The sequence below is a fragment of the Pelodiscus sinensis genome, chromosome 1 (assembly GCF_049634645.1).
Source record: "Pelodiscus sinensis isolate JC-2024 chromosome 1, ASM4963464v1, whole genome shotgun sequence".
NCBI classification, from domain to species: Eukaryota; Metazoa; Chordata; order Testudines; family Trionychidae; genus Pelodiscus; species Pelodiscus sinensis.
Window position 1 is genome coordinate 40,720,789 of NC_134711.1, and position 21,787 is coordinate 40,742,575.

General features: G+C 42.2%; 1 protein-coding gene across 8 annotated transcripts in view; it reads right to left on the reverse strand.

Annotated features, from left to right (window-relative positions):
• Positions 1-17,968, reverse strand: part of ASB15 (ankyrin repeat and SOCS box containing 15) — a 55,234-nt gene extending 37,266 nt beyond the window's left edge. For 4 of the 8 annotated variants that reach the window (XM_075928586.1, XM_075928576.1, XM_075928595.1 and 1 more), the window contains exons 1-5: positions 16,655-17,255; positions 10,140-10,273; positions 3,072-3,124; positions 2,856-2,987; positions 2,296-2,454 (exon numbers count right to left, since the gene is read on the reverse strand). In XM_075928586.1, coding sequence (XP_075784701.1) covers positions 2,296-2,454; positions 2,856-2,987; positions 3,072-3,124; positions 10,140-10,273; positions 16,655-16,684 — 508 coding nt within the window. In that variant the 5' untranslated portion in view covers positions 16,685-17,255. Of the gene's footprint in view, positions 1-2,295; positions 2,455-2,855; positions 2,988-3,071; positions 3,125-10,139; positions 10,274-16,654; positions 17,271-17,824 lie in introns of those variants that run through there. The other 4 variants (XM_075928611.1, XM_075928605.1, XM_075928617.1 and 1 more) reach the window with 4 other exon arrangements.
• Between the last annotated feature and the right edge of the window lie 3,819 nt (positions 17,969-21,787).

A 21,787-nucleotide genomic window follows, 5' to 3' on the forward strand; every position in this document is an offset into this window, starting at 1 on the left:
ACATTTCCCCAGGATCAACTAGGGAGTCCTCAGCTGAACCCGGGTTTCCAAGGAAGTGCCAAATGGAATCCAGGGTCAGCTGGGGACTCCCCTGCCTCCCCACTGAATCATGTGGAGTGCAGTTTCAAAGGGGCAGCCACCGCACAGCTGATAAGCTGTGCAGCCACTGCCCCTTTGAAGCTACTGCCTCCGCACAATTCCAAAGGGCAAGAGAGCCCATAGCATGGAGCCCAGGATTAGCGGGGGACTGTGAGTTCCCCACTGACCCCAGCCTCCATGGCTTTGAAATGCACAAGAGCCCCTGCTGGGGACTCTTGTTCATTTCAAAGCAGGCACCTGTGTGCAGCCCAGAGTCAGTGGGACTTCCTGCTGGCCGTGGGCTGTACTTGGAATTCTGCATTCCTGCTTTGAAATGTACAAGAGCCTACTGGGGCTCTTGTACATTTCAAAGGAGGAATGCGGAAGTGCCTATTGATTAGTCAATGGAAATTCCATCGACTAGTCGACTAGTCAATTAACCACATTTTAACATCCTTAGTCCTGCTAAATTGAACACCAGAAGATCAATCTCTGGCACTTAAGTATAGATCTTAAGTATAGATCTCATCTGGGCAGTGAACTTGGAGGACAAGACCAGCCCTGGGGGAGTGCAGGGTTCCGGACAACTCAACTCCCACTGGCTTAGAAGGGGATGTAGGACCTAGGACAAATCAGCCCCCCTGCCCACTTGATGACCCCTCTCTACATTGGTGATTGGATGGCAGGAGGGATCCAGCCTGGTGCTGGGCTGATTGCTGCTGCTATATGAGCCTATTGTTGGCCATAGTGCCAGGGAGATTCAGGATTCTGGCTGGGGTGGGGAGCTTGCTGCACTGAAATGTGGGTAGCCTAGCTCACCACTGTCTCCACTAACTTCTAATAAGCTAGCAGGCCTTTAGGAAGTGATGGATTCATCTTCCAGGACCAACGGCACTGGCCAGTTGTAACAGCCCATGGGGCCTCCCAAAATGTGGGACCCAGAGTGGTTGCCCTGATTTGCCCTTTCTAAGGGATGACTCTTTTGGAGACTGGTGCCATTTGTTCTGTCCACTGAATAAGTTTTTCATATCGCATGAGAGTGGAAATTCCCCAGGATACCTTGGCAATCTCTTGGTAAGAGGTAGTTGGTAAAACTTCTTAGACAACTTTCTTAAAAGCTATTTTGAAGTACTTTTCCTAAATGTACAAATTTATTCCTTCTGTTTAGTCTATAGATCAACTCCTTTTTATAACCATGTTCTTTGTGCTTTTGTAGCCCAAACTCTATTTGTTCATCTTAAGAATGTATTTCATTATTTTCACCTACATTTTATCTGATATTTATAATTCTATGGACATAAATTGATTACTATGGGAAGAAACCTAACACGAGTGCTTCTGAAACATGCCCCTATAACATCATGCAAGATCTCCTCCTACACTCATTTCTGGTAGTACCAAAACTCCCACAGACTTTGACAGTGAGGGATCAGACTCATATGTCTACATGGCAGGATTAGTAGAATTTGAGTTAGTGGGCCCTGGATTTGTTAACTTAGGGCTTGAGTGCGTATACTCATTTGTAGCCATAGGTTAGGAATTCTTGAACCATGGATCCAATCTGGGGCTTCAGTTTCTACACTGCATTATGCAGAGATAAATGCAATAGTGTTTCTCAAAGTGGTCTGCGAAACTTGTTAACTGGCCACTCTGGTGTGTTTACTTACTAGTGCCACAGCTACAGAGCTTCATGGCTCCTATTGCCTCAGTTTCGCTGTTTGCAACCAACTTCCTGCAGCTCCCCTTGGCTGCAAATGGTGAAATGGAGTCAATAGGAGCGGTGAGGCTCCATGGCTCTGGTAAGTAAACACACCAGAGTGGCCAGTTAACAGGTTTTTCAAAGTGGTTTTGCAGACCACTTTGAGAAACACTGGTCTAGAGAACAAAGAAAGTTTGAGCATGGGATTGTGGAATACTTCTTGTAGATCCTCCACCCGTGCAGGATCCTAAGACCCTGAGTCTGAGCCCTGCATCAGCCCAATTTTGTGTTGATGGGAGAGGGGTTAGATTTGAGCTTTAGTTCGAATGCTGGGCATATGATGCAATGTAGACATGCCCATAGGGACCAGAAAGTCAACAATTAACTCTGAAAACTTACTAAATTAACACAGGTTTGTTATGGTTGGCTTGGGGGAAGACAGAAGCTGTACACAACAGTTTAAAACATTGAAAACTCCGGGAGTTACATTGATTTAACTAATAGAAGGAAGCCATTACCAATGAGAAGGGGAGTTTCTCCTTTATTGTTTGTGGTATTAGGCCAAACTCCCTTTTCCAATAAAGTTATTACATTTCCAACAAGACCAGCTTTTGCTGCCAAAGTTAATGGTGTTTCTCCATCGCATGTTTTGTATTCCCACATCGATTTATAAGATGCTACAGTTCAGGAAGTAGAAAATAAAACACAAAATTAAAATGACAGACATTTAGGATATAACACAAATACCGTGTTGATAAATATCTGCATGAAAATTAATTTAAACTCTTATCTGAATAATTGTACTTTTGTGAACAAAGTCATTCAAAATCAACCAACTTCTCTGCTGGTGTATATTGTTGCAGCTTCACTGAAGTTAACAGAGCTATGTCAATTTACACCAGAAGAGAATTTGGCCCATATAACTGACCATGCCATGCAACAGAGAAGAGTTTTCTCATACATTTTGCAGTTATTGATTCTATTCTTGTCTGTCTATTGCTCCTTGGTTTTTTTTCACCGGTCATGTCTTGTATCTTTCCTGTCTCATAGCCCTCTGGGGTGTCTTGAGCTCACTCACCATCCAAAATGACTTCAAGTATTTGCTGAATTGGCTGAGCTGCAGCCTCATGAAGTGGGAACCAGCCTCTTTCATCAGCTTCATCCAAAGCATATTTATGTTTCACATCGTTCTGAAGATCTAATATTTGGCCTGAAATAAAATATAGTGCATATGTGAAAAAATAGGACAATTTAAGTGCTTTACAAAATTAATATTTTATTTCAATATTTGTACCTTGTCTTATGGCTGCTACAAGTTTCCTATTTTGATCACTGGGTGGTACAAATCTGTTGAAGGGATGAAAAATTATATCAAGTATACATAATATATATATATTACATTAAAACACAATTTGTAGTGGTTTTAATCACCTGTTTCCATTGGTTTCAATTTTAGGTTTATATAATCTCAGCTACAAATCTTGATTCACCATGTGACCTGGCAGACTACTCAGGAATGTTATACAGGGTGAGAATTTGAAGTTACAGACTTGGACCCCAGGCTTCAGGCCAAAGATGACCCAGGCCTGCTGATAGTAGGGTTGGGAACAGAACGAGGGCAGCCGGCTTCAGCAGTGTTACTGAGCATGCTTATCCATGTGAACATGCCCAGCACAAGCCAAGCAGCAAATCTTGGGAGAAGGGCACATGATCCTATATAGCCCACTCATCCATTGCCAATGCTCATCCTCATGCAAGTTATAGACATAACCAAACAGAGCTGTGCTTAGACCTATTCAGAGCAGAGCTCAATGATACAGTGGTAAAAATGCCAGTGGCTGCCAGGACCCTGAGATATTATGACGAGTACAGCAGCATAAGAGTGGGAATCAGCCAAATCATAGATGGAAATGGACAGTGGCACCAGTCACAGGCTTCAGTAAATAAATAGGCTCTCTTGCAGTGAGAGCCACAGACAGGCCCTTACTTACATAGAGTTCCAGCAATCCCATTATAGGATTAGAGTCATACATTGAATTAGATGGTTAACACCTATCTGTCTTCATCCTCATTTTCAAATACTGTACATCATTTTACAAAAACTTCTTCAACTTATAGTGATCAGAAACATATGGTGGCCATACAACTCCCATTAAAGCCAAGTTTTGTTTCAAAAATAGAGGTAGCTAACCGGTAATATTTTCAAAATCATCTTAGTGACATAGAAATTCAAGATCCATTTTCTAGAATAATGTAAGTATTTAGGTGCCAAATTCTCATTGAAAGCCCATGGGACCTGTGGGCTCTTAAATTATTTAGGCACTTTTGAAAATTTTACTCAACATCTATAACTGAAATACTACCTCCATGTTATGTCTGAAGGTAGTTGGCTCAAACAGAAAACAACCTATGCTAATGTTAATTATTTTAAAAAATACTAAATATGCCTTTAATGCAAAACTCAGTAGTTTTGTTTTTCACAATTAAAAACATGTAACTGTACTACAGTTCTAACACTTTTGCTGTTTTAGGGTCCAACCCTACATTCCTCTGTAAGAGTAATTCCCATTGACTTCAGTGAGCATTTTGGGAGTGGAAGTGCTATGAGATCAGATAGTTAAATACAATTTCTTCAGTTACTATAATTGGGTGAAATTTTGACAGGCATTGCACAACTTTCCATCAGAAAATCCATGGCGAGTCATGAGACAGAAGTGTCTTCCTGTATTCTGGCTCTTCCCAATCTCTGGTACAGGACATTCTTCTAGACCTCTGCTGTGAGGTGGAATCTATGAATCAGAGGTGTATTCTGCATGTTTGGGATTATGTCAAATACTCTTGCAAAGAGCTTTTTCTCCCTCCTCCTCCCCCTCCCCCCCCACACACCTATACAGACCTATATTTTGCCTTGGGTTTCTCAGCTCTAGATTCTGGAGGCTCATTAAGGACACAACCCTGAAATCAATGGGATTAATCACATCCACAAAGTTAGTCGTATGCATGAATCTTTGTTCCATCCAGGCCTAAAGCTTCTTTTACAAAATATACATGTATCAGTGTGGCTACTATGTCATTTTCTGCACACTGGCCAGAATTCTCCCCAGAAAGCCTTTTAAATGTAGTTATAACTACAGAATACTCAGGGTAATGTCTACATTGCAATATAATTCAGACTCAAGTCTACCCTCCTTCCATCAAGCCACACTAATCCCAGTGCCCAGACCCATGCCCACCACAGGGTAGAGAGTCTGAGCCTGATTCACTCAGGGTTCAAGTGCACTGCACTTGTGCTCTGGAAGTCCACCAAAAGTATTCTACACTCCCATGAATGACTTTCTTTGTCCTCTGGCCAGACAAGTTTGATGGACAGTCATGTTTTCTTATGATTGCACTACACAGAAAGGGCTAGAGCAATCACATTTTGAGAAGGGAGTTAGGAAGTCTGGTGGGGTATGTCTACACAGCAAAGTTATTTTGAAATAATAGCCCTTATTTTGAAATAACTTTACTAGCGTCTATGCAGCCAAACTGATATTTCAAAATTAAATCGAAATAACAGAGTGCTTATTTTGAATTTGGTAAACCTCATTCTACGAGGAATAATGCCAAATTCGAAATAGTTAATTTGAAATAAGTGCCGTGTAGACACTTATTTCGAAATAGGGGGCCTCCAGCCTTCCCAGGTGCCCTGGTGTCCACTCTCTCTCCTTCCCCCCCATCCCTGGAGCCCTTAAAGGAGTAGAGTCTGGCCACAGTGCCTGTGCCAGCTCCAAACCTGCCAGCCCAGAGCCAGAAGTCACTGCCCCTGACCCAGTGGCCCCAAAACATGAGCCAGCAAGCCACTAGCAGCCAGCCCTCCACTGGTCCCCAGGAGCAGTCTGCCAGCTCCCAAGAGCCTGCCAGGACCCGGAGAAGGTGGGCACCTTCCTGGTCCAGAGTGGTGATCATGGACCTTATTCAGGTTTGGAGGGGATGCCCCCAATGTCCATGATCTCCACACTAGATGGAGGAATGTGACCGTCAATGTCAGGATAGCTGCCAGCCTGGCCACCAAAGGCCACATGCGAACCCAGGAGCAGGTTCGCATGAAAATCAAGTTGGTCCAGCGAGACCCGCAACCCTGAGCCCTGAGCTTCCACTCCCCCTTCTTCCCCTTGATTTCCCCTTCCAGCTCCCTCCTCCCAGGTTTTCCCCTCCCCTCTCCCACCCTCTCTCCTGCCTCCTTTCCCCAGTCTCATCAGAGTTTCATTCCCTCCCCCACCCCCACCCCCATTTTGTTAAATAAAGAGAGTTTGTGTTCATGAAAATACATGTATTTTATTTTACATCAGGAAGGGGGATTAGGGAGGGTAAGTGGAAGGACATGAGGGAGGAATGAGTCACAAGCCCCCAGTGGGACAGACCAGGGAGGCTCTTAGTGCTCCTCAGGGTGGAAGCTCTCCCACAGGGCCTCCTGGATACTGACAGCCCCCCGATGAACCTCCCAGATGGCAGCCTGCAGCAAGTGCAACCAGGTTCGCAGCAATGTCTCCATGAGAAGCACCAGAGTGCCCAACGGCTCAGTCCAAGAAGCAGATGTTGAAGATAATCCCCTCCTCCCAGGATGTCTTGCAGGCAGGTACTGATTCCACAGAGGGCTCTTCTGGTGAGTTCACATTTTTTATCATGCTACAAGTAGGTTAAGGCAGTTGGGTGTGATCTGTGCCAGCCACAGTTACTACACAGCAGGGAGACCCCAGAACAGCTTATTAAGGGTCTGGAGATGAAGTGGGAATCCTCCTTACACATCTCTATAAAGCTGTCATAAAGGAACTCTTTAATCCTTCTCACAAGGCCTTCCTTATTCCATCTTCCATGGTAGGATACCTTTCTATGCCAAGCCAGCAGTAAGTGGTCTGGCATCATTGCAGCAGAAAGCATAGCAGCACAAGGCCCAGATTTCTGGCCAAAATCTGTCACCATCTGCTCCCTATCACTCAGTGTGATTCGAAGACTGAAATCTTGCATGACAACCTGGATGAAGCAGAGGAAGAAATTAGCTGATGCCTCTGCAGCAAAACTCCATTTGCTTGTCTCCAGTGAAGCATGGCTTGAGACCCTGCCCTGCCCCCATGCCAGGACCTCCATTTCCCCCACAGGATTGAGTCCTGGCCTGTTCCTTATCATGATCCCCTACTCCCCAACTGCTCCCCTAAGAAATCTGTGCATATTGGTCACTTAAAAGCATAACTGTGGCCTTGTACATAACACATTTCCATTGTCTTTAGACAGACCTCCCTTTTATGATAACAGATTAGGTTTTACACTTGACGGTATCTCTTGTAAAGTCTGCCCTTTACTTTTCATTACAGCGGGACAATAGCAAGCATGCTGCACACTCCCCACTGGCTCTGCTGGCTGGCACAAATCGATGGGTGAAAACAGACTAGGGATGACATGTTCAAGGAGCAAATGCAATTCACCCATTTGGACAGGGAGAGATTAAGGGACTGGAGGAATATGCTGCTGTTGGAGGTGTGAGTGGAGCATGAGCGCAGGAGAGTATGCTGAGAGCTGGAAGTGAAGAATCAGAAGAGAGTCTTGATGACCATGCAGATGTGATGTGATGAACCACATGGTGAGCTTCTAGGACAGCTACATGCACAGACACCCTCTACAGCCCCTGCAGAACCACATTCCCTCCTCACCAAGTTCCATAGCCTCCTCTCCCAGTGACCCTGCAATGTGGGGAAAGAGGGGAGTAAAGGGCAGCCTCACACCCAACCCCCAGGGATGCATTCTGAAGCAAAGGCTGTGCTTCTCACCTGTGATCAACTCCCTCACAAAATTTCCACCTCCTGCTGTATTCCCTAAATGAAAATGCATGATTTCTGAACAACAGACTCTTTATGGTTGTGTTGAAGGGGGAGGGGGACATCAGGCAAGCACACTGAATTAATGAACACCTCATTAAGAGCAAAGTGCATGGCTCTCAAATCACTGTCTAGCCAGTCACAAAGCTGTCTTTCAAAGCCTCTCTCATTTTCAGTGCCCCTCCCTGTGCTCTCCTTATTACCTTGGGGTCTGGCTACTCATAATTAATGGACAGGCACTGTGCCTTGACCCTCCCGTCCTGCCATATAACATTCCCCCTAACTCTCACAAATATTATAGCACACACAGCAGGCTGCCACAACAATGGGAATGTTACTGTCGCTGATGTCTAACATAGTCAGTAGACTGCATAACATTCCCTTTAAATGTCCCAAAGCACATTGTGCCACCATTCTGCAGTTGCTCAGTCTGTAAGTGAACTGCTCCTTACTGCAGTCTTGGCTGCCAGTGTATGGTTTCTTGATCCATGGGAGCAAGTTGTAGATTGGGTCTCCAAGGATCACTATTGGCATTTCAATGTCTCCAATGTTAATGTTCTGGTCTGTGAAGAAAGTTACAGCTTGCAGCTTTCTGAAGAGGCAGGTGCTTCTAAAGAGATGCGTGTCATGCACCTTTCCCAACCATCCCACACTGATGTCAGTGAAACAGCCCTCATGATCCACCAGCACCATTAAGAAGTACCCCTTGTTGTTTATGTACTCTTTGGCAAGGTGGCTGGTTGCCAAGATATGGTGTGTGTTCTGTCTATTGTCTCACCATAGTTAGGGAACCCCAGTGTTAGGTCCTAGAATAGTCGGCCTAGTGCAGTTATGCTAAAGCAAATGTAATAAAGGGTTCTGGGTAGTCCCTGAACAAAATTTGAGACGTGAGTTAAGCAAGGGAGTAAGATAAGTAAAAAGCTACATTGTTGTACCAGCTGTATTGAGGAACAGCTTGTTTTGAGAACTAACAAGGTAACTTCCTGTTTCTGTTCTCCCTCGGATCTTAACAAACTGTCTCCTCGTTGTTTGGTACTGGTCTGCTCAGCTGATAAGAAAGTTGCTGATGTATTATGAGTTGCTTAAGGCCACAATGTATGATTGGCCAAGATATGCATGAACACTAAAAGTTTCTAACTAAGAAAGGGGGGGTTGCTTGGGCGAATAGTCTATGACACGACGGAACTGTCTATATAAGCCTACCTGTAAATGAAATCGGGACTGGTTCTCTTTGGAGACGGGCCGCTCTCTATTGTAAGTGTGCACTATTCAATAAAGAGCTTGTGATTGGATCTTGCTGGTGTTGCCTGTCCCTTTGCGGTCAGACAACGAAAAGAGGCCGTCCGGGTTCGAGTCCCCGACACCAGCACGGCAAAACCTTCCACTATGTTCTCCATGTTTCTCAGAATCACTACTCTCCACAGCAGAAAGGTGTTGATTGCCTTGACTACTTGGATCACAACAGTTTCACTGTAGATTTCCCCACTCCAAATTGATTCCCAACTGACCGGTAGCTATCTGGCATTGCAGACTTCCACAGGGCAATCACCACTGTCACCACTTCTCCACTGTCAGAGTGGGTCTCATTCTGGTATCCTCGCACATCAGGGTGGGAGAAAGCAAGTGGCAAACTTCCATGAAAGTGACCTTATGCATGCGAAAGTTTTGCAGTCACTGCTGATCATCCCATAGCTGCATCACTATGAAGTCCCATCAGTATGTGCTTGTCTCACAGCACAAGAACTGGCATTCCACTGTGTCCAAAGAATTGAATCCCAGAGGCATTTGCCAATCACTCAGAGTCTGTTCATGGCTTCCCAAGATTTTTCCTCATTCTGGCAGACCCTCGATTCACTCTAGAAATACTCAAGCATAAGGTCACCATTGTTACTATGACTGCCATAATGCATTGATACTCAACGGGATTCACAATGGTTCCATGTTTACTCTGCTATGGCATCTACATGAATAACCAGGGTAGAAAAGGGCACAAAAAGACTGTTTGCTGTTGCTTTCAAGCTGGGGGGAAGTGCATTATTCCTACTGGGGATGCACTACTTTAAATTGCATCAAATTCTTGTGCATATACACCTCTGACTTTACAAAATCGGGTGCTAAAAACATTGACCTTAATAAATTTGACCTTATTTCTGGACATGGACTGAGTGTAGAAGCTTAAGTACTAGGTTAACAAAGGCAGCGTCTGCTAATTTGAGTTTACAATGCAGTGTTGACAAACCAAGTGACTACAAACAAAGCACTGTCCATTTTTTTTCAGAGAGAATTATTTATTAGCATGTAATTAATGAAGAAAGTTATATTGCAATATACAATACATACATAGTCATTTATTCACACAGTGCCTAGCTGACAAACCGGTAAACACAGATGATAGCCAAACTAAAATTAAAATTAAAAATATTTAAATATTAAATATTAAGTGTCCAGAACACTTAAAAAACTTGCTATGTTCTTATCACATGTATGTGCTTTCTGACTTACTAAGGTACCTGTCATGGTAATAGGAAGATGTTGATTGACTGGCTTCAACTGATTCTTGAATACTAAGCTGAATTGCATAAGCAGTGAGATGGTCTTCAATAGAGTCCTCATTTTCTTCCATCATCTTATATGAAAAGCTCAGCTATTATCAAGAAAGAAAAAAGAAAAATGTACTGATGGGATCCATATTCTACCACTCATATTTATGGTGAATGATACTTCACTCTAAGGCTTGTATAACATGGCAAATTATTGTGCAACTGTCTAAAATTTGAGTGTATCATCTTGCAGTACAGTGACATCCTATTTAGACACTACTGCAGGTACATCATAGTTAAGCCCCTTTGTTCTTGGTTTAAACCAATTTTTAACCAAAAATAATTCCAATTTTACAAAAAGCATTTTTTTCCTGATTTTTACTCAACTTTTGTCAAAGATATATATATATATTTTAAATTCAGAAAGTACAATGCATTGAATGGGATACATTTATTTCAATAATACATTTGTCTGTGTGCATATGAAAAGCTACCCATTGAAGTAAGGCTATATCTTAGTCTAGACAAGTGGTGGGCACAATAAATAAACAGGCATGCATGCAAGGCCTGAAATGCATACACATATCAACATACTGATGAATCTCACACCCACCATGTGCACATTTCAAACTGTTAGAGGATAATGATTTAATGATCTGACACACTAAATGGGAAGAAAACAAAAATCTGTATAAGAATATATTTTCAGAAACCAGGGAAGCGTTTGAAAAAAATCAAAAACCCAATATAAGAGAAAAAGACAAAGTTGATTGTACACACTGGAAATGGTGTGGCCTAAGAATTAAATGTAAATATTTATAGGCTAATATTTCTAAGTCTACAACAGTAAATAGTTTATTCAAAAGAATTTTTTTTACTGCAGATTAGAAATATATTGTTTCCTTAAACTCAGAGATGGCATTGTGTTTTGAGTTCTGTTTTATTTCTGCAGAAAACTGGTGACTGGAATTCAAAGCAGTATTCTATTGAATACTTTATCCCCATCTTTCCAGCCACCAAAATAAACCTAAATGCTTAACTAAAAATTATTAATAGTTTTTTTTGGCATTAATCATCATCTGATTTTTGTAGTAGTAACAAACACTGATATATTCCCGTAAAATTAATTAAAATAAAAACTGTAAATGATCATAGTGAAAATTCACAAGTGCAGCTTGGTATAGTATGTTAAGCCACACTGAGGCTTTAACTGCACTGTACCACTATTCACATGGGATATTACTGTGCAGCAAGCTGGTGAGCTATAGATTCTCACCTTAGGGAGCCATGTAGAAAAGCCCTAAGAGTAACTGCATTTAAATAAATAGGATTGTTGGTGGAGTAAAGCACTATGCAGTTTGACCAAAGGTATCCAAATTTCACCACATGATTAGAGATAGCCAAATATATCATATACATATTTGTGAATATTTTTGAGAATAAAAACTCATGTTCATAAGCAAGGGTCCTAGTTAAAGGAGTGGGGTCCCTTGTATAGAGACTGGAATCTATACCCCGTTTTCCTTCACTTCATCACCTTCTCCAAAGGCAAAATTGGGACAAATGCAGGAGCCCTGCCCCTTCTCTGTGGCCCAGCTGCTGCCCCTCTTCTTCCCCAGAGGCACCACCCCAATTTCCGGCCAATGGGAGTTGAAAGATTGTGCTGGGGGCAGGGACAGTGCACAAAGCTTACCCTTCTCCCTCCCCCCCAGGGCTCATGGTGCTCAGAGAAGCACATAGCCTCTGCATCCTCTCCGAGTGGTGTGCAGGGATAGGGCAGACAGAGAGCCTGTCCGAGGTTCCCACTGGGCCACAGGTTGGATCTGGCAACTTGATGGATTGGATCCCGCCCATGGGCTGTGTTTTGCTTGCCTCTGCTTTAGAGAGTTAGGTAGGTATATTTATTTGGTATAGAGTTTTATTTTGCAAAGTATTTAATATTTACATTTTAAACCTTTTAAGATATCAACCACCACATTACAAAACTGCAGAATATAGTAAAAAGAGCATTTACGTGACTCCCTGCAGAAGAACAATTTTGTAATTGTTATTCACTGGCTGCCTGAGTGGTGTTTACAGGGCAGGAAGTGTGCAAACAACCCTTCTCCCCCTGGGACTTGTGGTACTCAGAGAAGCTCATTGTGCCACAGGTGGCTGCTCTGAGCAGCATGTGGCAGCATGGAAGGCAGGGATTCTGCCTAAGGGACCCATTGGGTTGCTGCCTGGGAGCCTCCTATGGCCACTGGCACCCCAACCCCTCCCTCCCCCAACCCATGTCCCCTTTTGTACCCTCACCCCATGTAACCCAAACCCTCTGCACCCCACTCTGGCACCCCAGCCTCCTGCCCCAGGTCACAGCTCCTTCCTTCACTCAAACAGCCTCCCAGACCCCACACCTCCTCCTGTATCCTGGTCCACTACCCTGACCTCCCTTCTGCACTCAACCTCCATCTCAGATCCTGCATCTCCTCCATTAATATTATGGAATAGTACTGCCCTTAACCACTTACCAAATTCTTGGAGTGTCCCCCCTCAAAAATTATTGCCCACCCATACTTTAAAGGCCAGCTCTGTGTTCCATCAAGGTCTCTGTGACTGAACTGACATCAACAGTTTAGGACATTTTTGGTCTTTAACTAGTGGTGCCTACCTACAAGGGACTTAAACTACTCGCCTGCCAATTAGCACTTTTCATAGTGCTTTACTTTTGTTAGTGCTGCACAGATATTAATCAGTTGAATTAAATGAGCATAATGTTGACAACCTCTCATAGAATGGCCACCAGAATGGCATCCAGCATATTGGTAATGCTGCTGGGATTTTGTCAGAAGGATTTGCATATCACTTAAGCAGTTCTTCACACATAAAGTGCTAACCTGACTTCTGTGAATCAGGTATTTTGCACTGTAGCACTAAACTAAAAACTGATTTTAAAACATCATACACAAGTACTATAATCCCATACAAAAATGCTTAACTATTTATCATATTGTGATACTCTATAAAACAAAAACTGATCAATAATGGCACAGAGTCAGGATGACTCAGAAGCTGAAAGTGTCACTGCAGCACTCCGGTTTCAGACTTTTCCAATATTATCACGCTAGCCTTGTACATGAATTCACATTTCTCCCAATGCTCAGATATAAGACTCTTGATCAGCATTGTCACCCATAAGGTTTCACTCTTTGAAGGCAAATGAAAACACCCTCATCATCCCATTGCCTTTAAAGGTAAACATACACATCTTTTGCTTTAACTATCAGCTCTGACAGTAATAACTTCCAGAAATAAAAAATATCTTTTGTGGACACATAAATCTTTTTCTTCCTGCTTAGCAGAACAGGATTCTATCTAGCTCATAGCAGTCAGGGAGATTCTAATGCAGCCTCCTCTCTCTACTTTTGTATCTTGGAGCCAGGCTTCAACATAGTTATCCAAAAAAAGATTTCACACACCAGCTTGAATAGCTGATGAACTGGTCAGCAGGGTACAGAATCATGTTTCAGAGCTCTTCACACCATTGCACAGACTTAACCAGGGACAAAAGGTACTGTCTGTAACATTTCTGTTCAAGCAGTCAAATCCTACAGTCCGAGCAAACTCCTTGTGGAAACAAGGATGACTGTAAAGACTCAAGGATTTTGACCAGAATTCTAGGAAGGATCTAAAGCACTATAAAATATTTCCATACTGTAAATAACAGAAGAATTTCAGAGAAAAGTTGTGAAACTCCTCACAGTGCAAAAAAAGTTTAGCAAAGACTTTGAAGTTTGATCCTGCTCTAAAGAAAAAGGTAGACAAATACCTTTTCTGACATTTTCCATGCTTTGTTAAGCAAAAGAGGAAGAAATTCAATGTTGAACTTTGAAAGAGGTTAGTACAAAGGATTCTTTTTAATCCTACAAAGTAAAGTGACTGACAGTGTATTTTCCAAATCTCTTTCTAAGGTCTTATTAAGAAATTCATAAATATGTCAACATGAGGACGAGCGCCTCAAGGTAAATGCATTGCAGATTAAACCACATAAACACTTTCAAATAGCATTAAAAGTTGGCAGCCTGACTTAAATCCACAAAAGCAAGAATATTTAAAGTAAAAGGACTGAACTTCTGCCTTTCATCCCATCCTGCTGGAAGTACACTTGGTTAGCCTGTAAGAGAATCCTTGATTTGAAGTTCTCTCCCAAGTTTATTTTTCTCCTTATCTTAATATTTACTTCTATAATTTCAATCTCAGTATCTACTTCTATAATTTCAATGGCGTCTAAAAAAATCTGTTTTGCTTCATTGAAATGTGTTAACTTGATACAAATAAACCAATAAATGTATGCTGTTACATAAAGGACAGCTATACTTTTTAAGAAGTACAGGTAGGGTGATCATTCATCCTCTTTTATAGACAGTCCTGTTTTTTGCTGCTCTATCCTCTGTACTCTATTGATACAAAAGAGGATGTCTTTATGGCCTCTGTTTTTCTTTTGAGACCAAATATGAAAGTAAGCCAGTGCGACCCGGTATGGCACTTCAGCAGGAAACCAGCCAGCGGGGGTGCTCGGTTGTTGTTCCCAGCTGGGCTCCCGGGGCTCTCTTGCAGGCTGCCGTGCTATGCAGCAGGTAGCCAGGCTGGTGAAAGGGGCTGGCTGGGGGGATGCGGTCCCCACTTCCTGGGCTGCCCCTAACCCCCACCAGTGCCTTTTTGAGAGGGCGGAGGAGGGCGGTAGCTGTACACACTGGGTTCTTATTCCTCTGCCCCTGACTATCAGGGAGTGAGGAAAAAGCACTCATCTTGTGGCTTTCTCTTGCTCCTGGCTGCAGAGGGGAAGAGAGAGGAGGAAAGCAGCAGACTCACTTGGAATATTCACAATGACGCCACATAGTAATTTAGCACAGTGTTTCTATAGATGTAAAATGAAAAACTGAATAGCATCCATCTGTTCTGGCTTCCAACTAAAACAGTTCAGTGGTGCTATATGTACACTAGGATGTAATGTAAAACATTGTGCCTTCCTTCACACTTTCCCCTACACTTGGAATAAACTCCACCATGGAGAGGTAGGTTTCATGTATATCAAGTTCTCTCCTTTCTCCTTCAGGAAACTTTTGAAAATCCACCTGCCTATGAAGAGTGCATCTACACAGCACCCTAAACTCGAAATAAGATAGGCAATTTGCGTAGCGCAAATTGCCTATCTTATTTCGATTGTATTTCGAAATAGCTTATTTTGAAATTTGGTGCATCTACACAGTGCCAAATTTCAAAATACAGTAATATGCTATTTCGACACATCTCTTATCCCTCGTGGAATGAGGGGTACAGGTATGCTGAAACAGCGTGCCCATTATTTAAAAAAATATTTTGAAATAGCAGGCGCATTTAAAAGATGCGGGGTAGCTATTTTGGGATGCCTCCCAAAATAGCCCCACTGTCTAGACGTACCCCAAGTGAATGCCCTAGGCTAAGGGGTGACGTGGTGGTGAGAGGAGGTCTCTAAAGGTACATTTAGACTGCGGGTACATTTACCCCATGTCATTTAAATGCATCCGTTATTTTGAAAAAAAAATTGAAATAACGAGAGCGGTATTTCAGCATCCCCAAAACCCTCGTTCCACAAAGGTTAAGGGATGTGTCAAAATAGTGTGTTATTTTGAAATACAATTGAAATAAGATATGCAATTTGCGTAGCGCAAATTGTGTCTTATTTCGAGTTTAGGGTGCTGGGTAGGCACCCTTAGTTTCTTTTTCTTTCTTGCTTACAAACACAGAAATTCTATCCTGGACCTGAGAAACCTTTTTGTCAAAGCTGATCCATTGCCTTGAAAAGTTTGTTCTGCTTAATTGGCATTTTTTTCAATTAAAAAAAATCGGATCATCTTTACTCCCTTATACTTTTAGGGTGTGTCTACAGAGCGCCAAATTTCGAAATAACATGCCCAGTCGAAATAACGTGGAACGAGGGTTACTGTGATGCTGAAAGAGCACATCCGTTATTTTGAAAAATATTTCAAAATAACGGGCATGTTTAAAAGATGTGGGGTAGCCTCCGGTACCCGAAATAGCCTCGTTGTCTAGACGTACCTTTAAAGCCTGAATCAAAGTCCTCTGAAGTTAATGGAAAAAACTCCTATTGACTTCAGTGGGCCTCAGATTGTAAGTACCTTGAATAAGGCCCCTGTTAGTGGTTTGGTACAATTTACATATGGCAGAAGTTCATGTAGGGCTCACTCTTGCAAGGTAATGAGTTCCCTCAACTACCATTGACTCCAGAGGGAGCTGAAGCCACTCACTACCTGGTAGGATCAAGATCTTCACAGAATGTAGCAATACACGTAATTCAATAAAACATGACATCATAAATTCAATTCACTTCAGAAAAAATATGATACATTTCCAATCCCACCTCAGCACTAAAAGAAAAGCTGCGTGAACACTTAACAAATTATTATAAAATTATGTTTTTCTTTCTGGTCCCACAAGGTCAATACCTGCTGGAACAACAAATCCCTCCTCTGCATGGTTTCTCAGATTTCACTAGGTCACAGTTACTTAGAACTCTACTAGAGCACAGACTCAGCCAATGTGGGGTGAGGTAAGTAGTGTTTTTGGTATCTATTTTCTTCAAAGTGTCTTTCTAGATATTACCACATATTCTGCATGAGATTATAAACATAATTAATAATACAATGGAAAAAGTGAATAAAGGAGCCAAGAGACTGTGACATGGTGGAATAAGTATGATAAAATAAATAACTCACATGCACATAGTAGACATTGATTGAGGTTTATAAATGCTTTGTGTGCCTGCTTTGCTATATCACTGCTGGTCAGATGCTGTGTGGGTGTGATAATGATTTGTTGAAATGTGGATATGCCACTAAGATTACAATGGGATATAGCAGAAGACTGGTACATTGGCAACATGAGAAGCATATTTTGTCTGACATACTTGTATATAAAGTAGCAGTGAGGTCATTAAAAGATCCAACTGCAAAATTCCTTTTCCTTTACCCATGGAAAACTTATTCATCATTTTTTCAGATCAAGCTCATTGCTAGATGAAATACTGGTTGTTTTTTCTAAAAAATATTGCTGTTTGTGTACAGATACAGTAATATTCATATGCACAAGAATATTTCCATATTTTAATAAACTGAACAATTTTTAACATTTTTATTCTGAAAAAATAAATTCCCAAGAAACTATTGTATACTGCAGATTTTTTAATTTTTGAGTTTTTATGCATCCTAAACCTAAAGAATCAGTTTTCACAGAAAATAATTTATTCTGCTTTAAATTACTTTCTTTCAATCAAAAAGATTTGAAATACTCACAAAATATGGAAATTTAGTCTTTGCTTAGAAACAGATGTATCAAAGATTTATTACTATTAAGCATATCAAGCAGATGTTTAGTGCTATGTGAACAAGACGTGTTAATCTGATTTCACATTTGCAAATTAAACTACACAATCCTAATTTTGTTTTCTGTAATCAGAAGGCCTTTAGGTATCCAAACCTGAAAAATTATTCAAAGCAAAATAGGGATTAATAGCAGTTTAAATCTAGATATAATCTGTTACAAATTATCCACATTTTTAATCTACTTCACCATTAGGCTAAATGGCAAGCTACAGATAAAACATATCATATTCTCACCTTTTCCACCCATCATCTTGTCACTGTTACTGTGGAGCCTGTATTTTGAACGGACAGGAATAGTACTCTGCACGATGATCCGTCTTGTGGTATTTCTAAAATTAAGTAAGCAGTTGGAAGTTAAATTAAGGTCTGACCTCGTACAACTGTAATATAAGCAGACTCCACCCCACTGGCAGTATTGTGCATGACTTCTCTAGAATCTCATAAAAAGTTACATCAGATATGACTGGTACAATAAAATTAGCTGTGCTTTGATTGGTTTAAACAGCTCTTTTTAAAGAAAATAAATAATATTAGCAACAAAATATAGTAACACGCTGACATATATAAAGAACTAAAATCAAGAAAAGTTTAGCTGTTATACAAATATGTAGTCTTTTATGTAACAGATCCTGTCATATTACTATATGTCATAAAACAGCTTCAAAGTCTCACTATTCAAACTTTTGTAGGTGTGGTAAGATGATGTGATGCCAAGCTTTAAAGATTCAGTGACAGCCAATCCTAGTTCATAACAGAGAAGCAAGAGACAAAGCATCATAGTCAATGTGGAGAAGTCTGATAAAAAAGCTCTGAGCAATACCATCAAGGACATTAATAACTATCACAGCCATAGGGTGAGTGGGAAACTGGATTTTTTTTTCACTTAATTTATTTACCTACAAAAACAAAACTCAGATACAGAATAAGTTAAGACCTGGGTTTTTTAAATCTATTGATCCTGCTATTGTGATTAAGGCACAAGTAAATTCAAGTATGCTAAACTCATCAAAGATTAGAAATGAGAACCATAAACAAGCTTTCACTATCTCTGCCTTTGCTTTGATTACTCTAATCAAATTAATTTTATTAGACTGTAAGCCAGAAGTGAGCAACCTGCAGCCTGCGTGCCATATGCAGCACATTAGGGCTCCTCCACCTGTGGCCTGTGCATCCCTCTCTGCCTTCTTTTCCCATGCCTCTCGTGCACTAAGGCACTGGTGCCCTGCACTTACTTACTCCAACTCCTCTTTCCCAGCACTTTTGGAGCAATGTGCATCGGCTTATTCGCAGCATTCAAGCTCTGAGAGGGAGAAGGAGAAACAGAGATGGTGCACAAATGGGTTGCAGGTCACAGGTTGCCCACCCCAACTGGACTTCAATTTTGCCAGTCCACTGAGATGAAGGAGGGTTACCCATGTGGTCTACTCACTGGTGTTAGTTGCCATTGTTGCTGTAAGCTCTCCGAAGCTGAGACAAATTGTCATAGATCCAAACACAATAGAGTCCAAATTCTAAAAAGGAACTCTGGGCACACTGAAATATACATAAATTCATAATAATAAATTTTGGTCACAGAGACATACCTTTGCCAATGTTACTTGACCAAGTGTGGTGCTCTTCCACAGCCACCATTCAGTATGATGGACAGGACTAGTATAGAGAACCTTCTCTACAATGGACTTAGAACAAACTGATAATAAGAATTAAAATTTCTCATTTGAGAATTTAGCAATGTTATTATTGCTGACCCATGAACCCAATAATTCCCTTCATGTCACATAACCATATCAGTACTAGTACATATGCTTAATACAAGAATAATGCAGACCCTTTCCCTTTTAAATTGAAAAATATCAAACCACCTTGCACTGTTATGTACACACTTGAAGTCTGAGTCCAATTTCACACTTGTTTAAATTAGGAGAAATTTCATTAAAGTTAATTCATTAAAATACATTGGATGTATTACCAGAATAAATGAGGTCAGAATCTTTGCCGCAGAGTCCAGCATTGGTGAATATAAGTTGAGGTAGCTTGTAACAATGTAAAACAAAAAGGCTACGCTCAGGCCTCCTTATGATTCTGTCAATTTATTGTTCATTAAGAACGTATAAGACAATTAACACAGACAATTCATTGTTGAGACAACCGAGAATATAAAGTAATCTAGAAGCTTTTTAAAGAAATTATTTAATGTACTTCACTCATTTGCTATATTTACTTGCTGTACTCACTGCTATATTGTTAAAATATGTTTATTGTGGTGAAACATTTTGGTAAATTTGGTAGAAAATTTCAGCAGTTACACATTTAGATACACATGAAGGGCAGGTGGAAGCAGCATGGGGAGGAGCAAAAATCTTAGTGGGAGATGGTATGCACAGGAAGCCAGCTTGAAAGCTGGCTCCCCATACATATCAGCTCTTCTCCAACTCCAGCACTGATGCCTCTGTGTCAGAGGCAGCAGCAAGGGGAGGAGGGCAGGAGCAGAGCAGGCAGGTGGCTCTGTGGGAGCCAGCATGCATGGGGAGCTGGGTTTATTCATTTCCATATTTGTTTCAGTGTTACAAAGGATGAGTCTTGCAAATCACCAAAAATGCATTACATAAATTACAGACAGCCCCAGATGCCAGTGGCACGTGATAAGGATCAACCCAATGGAAGATCCCTCTACTGAATGCCCTGTAGACAGCGCTAGCTACCTAGATACCCAGCAGCAGATGCACTGCAGTGGGTCTCCAGTGACAATGACTAGTGGCAGGGGGACACAAGCCTGACTGGTTAAAGAACCACATACTCACTTTTCTCTCATGAACATTTAGAATGTTGGTGCAGTGTTTTGGATAATGTAGAGCATCCTGGAGATGAGTGCAAGTAGAGATTCCCCTGTCCTGTCGCATATTTATGGAGATGTGGGCTGAACTCCTCTATTATGCCCCATGTCTATGTGACCATACGTCCCTTTTTTTCCAGGACAGTCCTAGATTTAAGTGTTCTGTCCCAGTGTCCCGATAAAGGCAGCAAATGTCCCAGAAAACCTGTTGGGATCTGGCTACAAACAGCACTGCCATTTCCCCCTCTCTCCGGGAAGGGTAGACACCTGCAGCGGAGGGACCAGAAACAGAGGAGAGAGGCATGGCAGGTATGTAGAAGGAGGTGTTAGGAGAGGGGATGAGAAGGGGTAGCTCACATGATCAGAGTGGGGCTACTGGAGGAGTGGGCACAGGGGGGAGAGAAGGGCTGGTGCCGGGGGGGGGGGCAGGTTCCACGAGGGCTGAAGGCAGTGAGAAGGGCAGGAGTCAGGACAGCAGAGGAGGGTGAGGAGTAGGGGAGGGGAGCACCAGGCACCAGGGGAGGAGTCCGGGCAGCAGAGGGAAAAGGTAGAGGTTTATATTTATTAATAACTTGAGTGCCACAGTGGTACATCCAAACAAGCCACATGAACTCAGTACTGGTGCACAACACAAAATTCATTCCGCTCATGGGAGCAAACTCTTAGAGGGAACACTTCCCCCAGATTTCTCCTTCCCCTGCCCCCTCCCCCCCCCCCCCCCCCCCCCCCCGGAGTGAATGTGACACACATTGGGTTAATGCAATTGCAGGATAGTTGCATGAGAGGGGTTCGGTGGGGCCCAAACTCATCCCTATTGGTAGAAGGATAGTGGGAAAAGTTCTCAAAGGGGGTCATATGACACCTTTTACTTCTGGTCATGTGTCCATCTTGACTCTGAGAGTGTTACCTCCAGAGGCATGGGTAATGGGGGTCAGGAGGGTGGCTAATGGGGGCCAGGGGAATGGCTAATGGGGTCAGGGTGTGTGGCTAATGTGTCCCTAGTTTTGGTTCAGAAAATATGGTCACCTTACAGGCCATGTCACTCTGTGGCTCAGATACCCTGACATGCGGCATGTCCAGGGCTGGCAGAAGCAGGCTCACTCAAGAGAAAGGATGTGGACGCATTGGAGGGGGTCCATCGGGGGGCGGATTAGGAGGCTGGAGCACATGATTTATGAGAGGCAGAGGGATTTGGGTTTATTTATTCTACAGAAGGGTGAAGGAGGGGGATTTGATAGCAGATTTCAGCTACCTGAAGGGGAGTTCCAAAGAGGATGGTGAGAGGCTCTGGTGACAGCCTTAGCTACCTAGATACCCAGCAGCAGAACAAGGCACAATGGTCTCAAGTTACAGGGGGGGAGGTC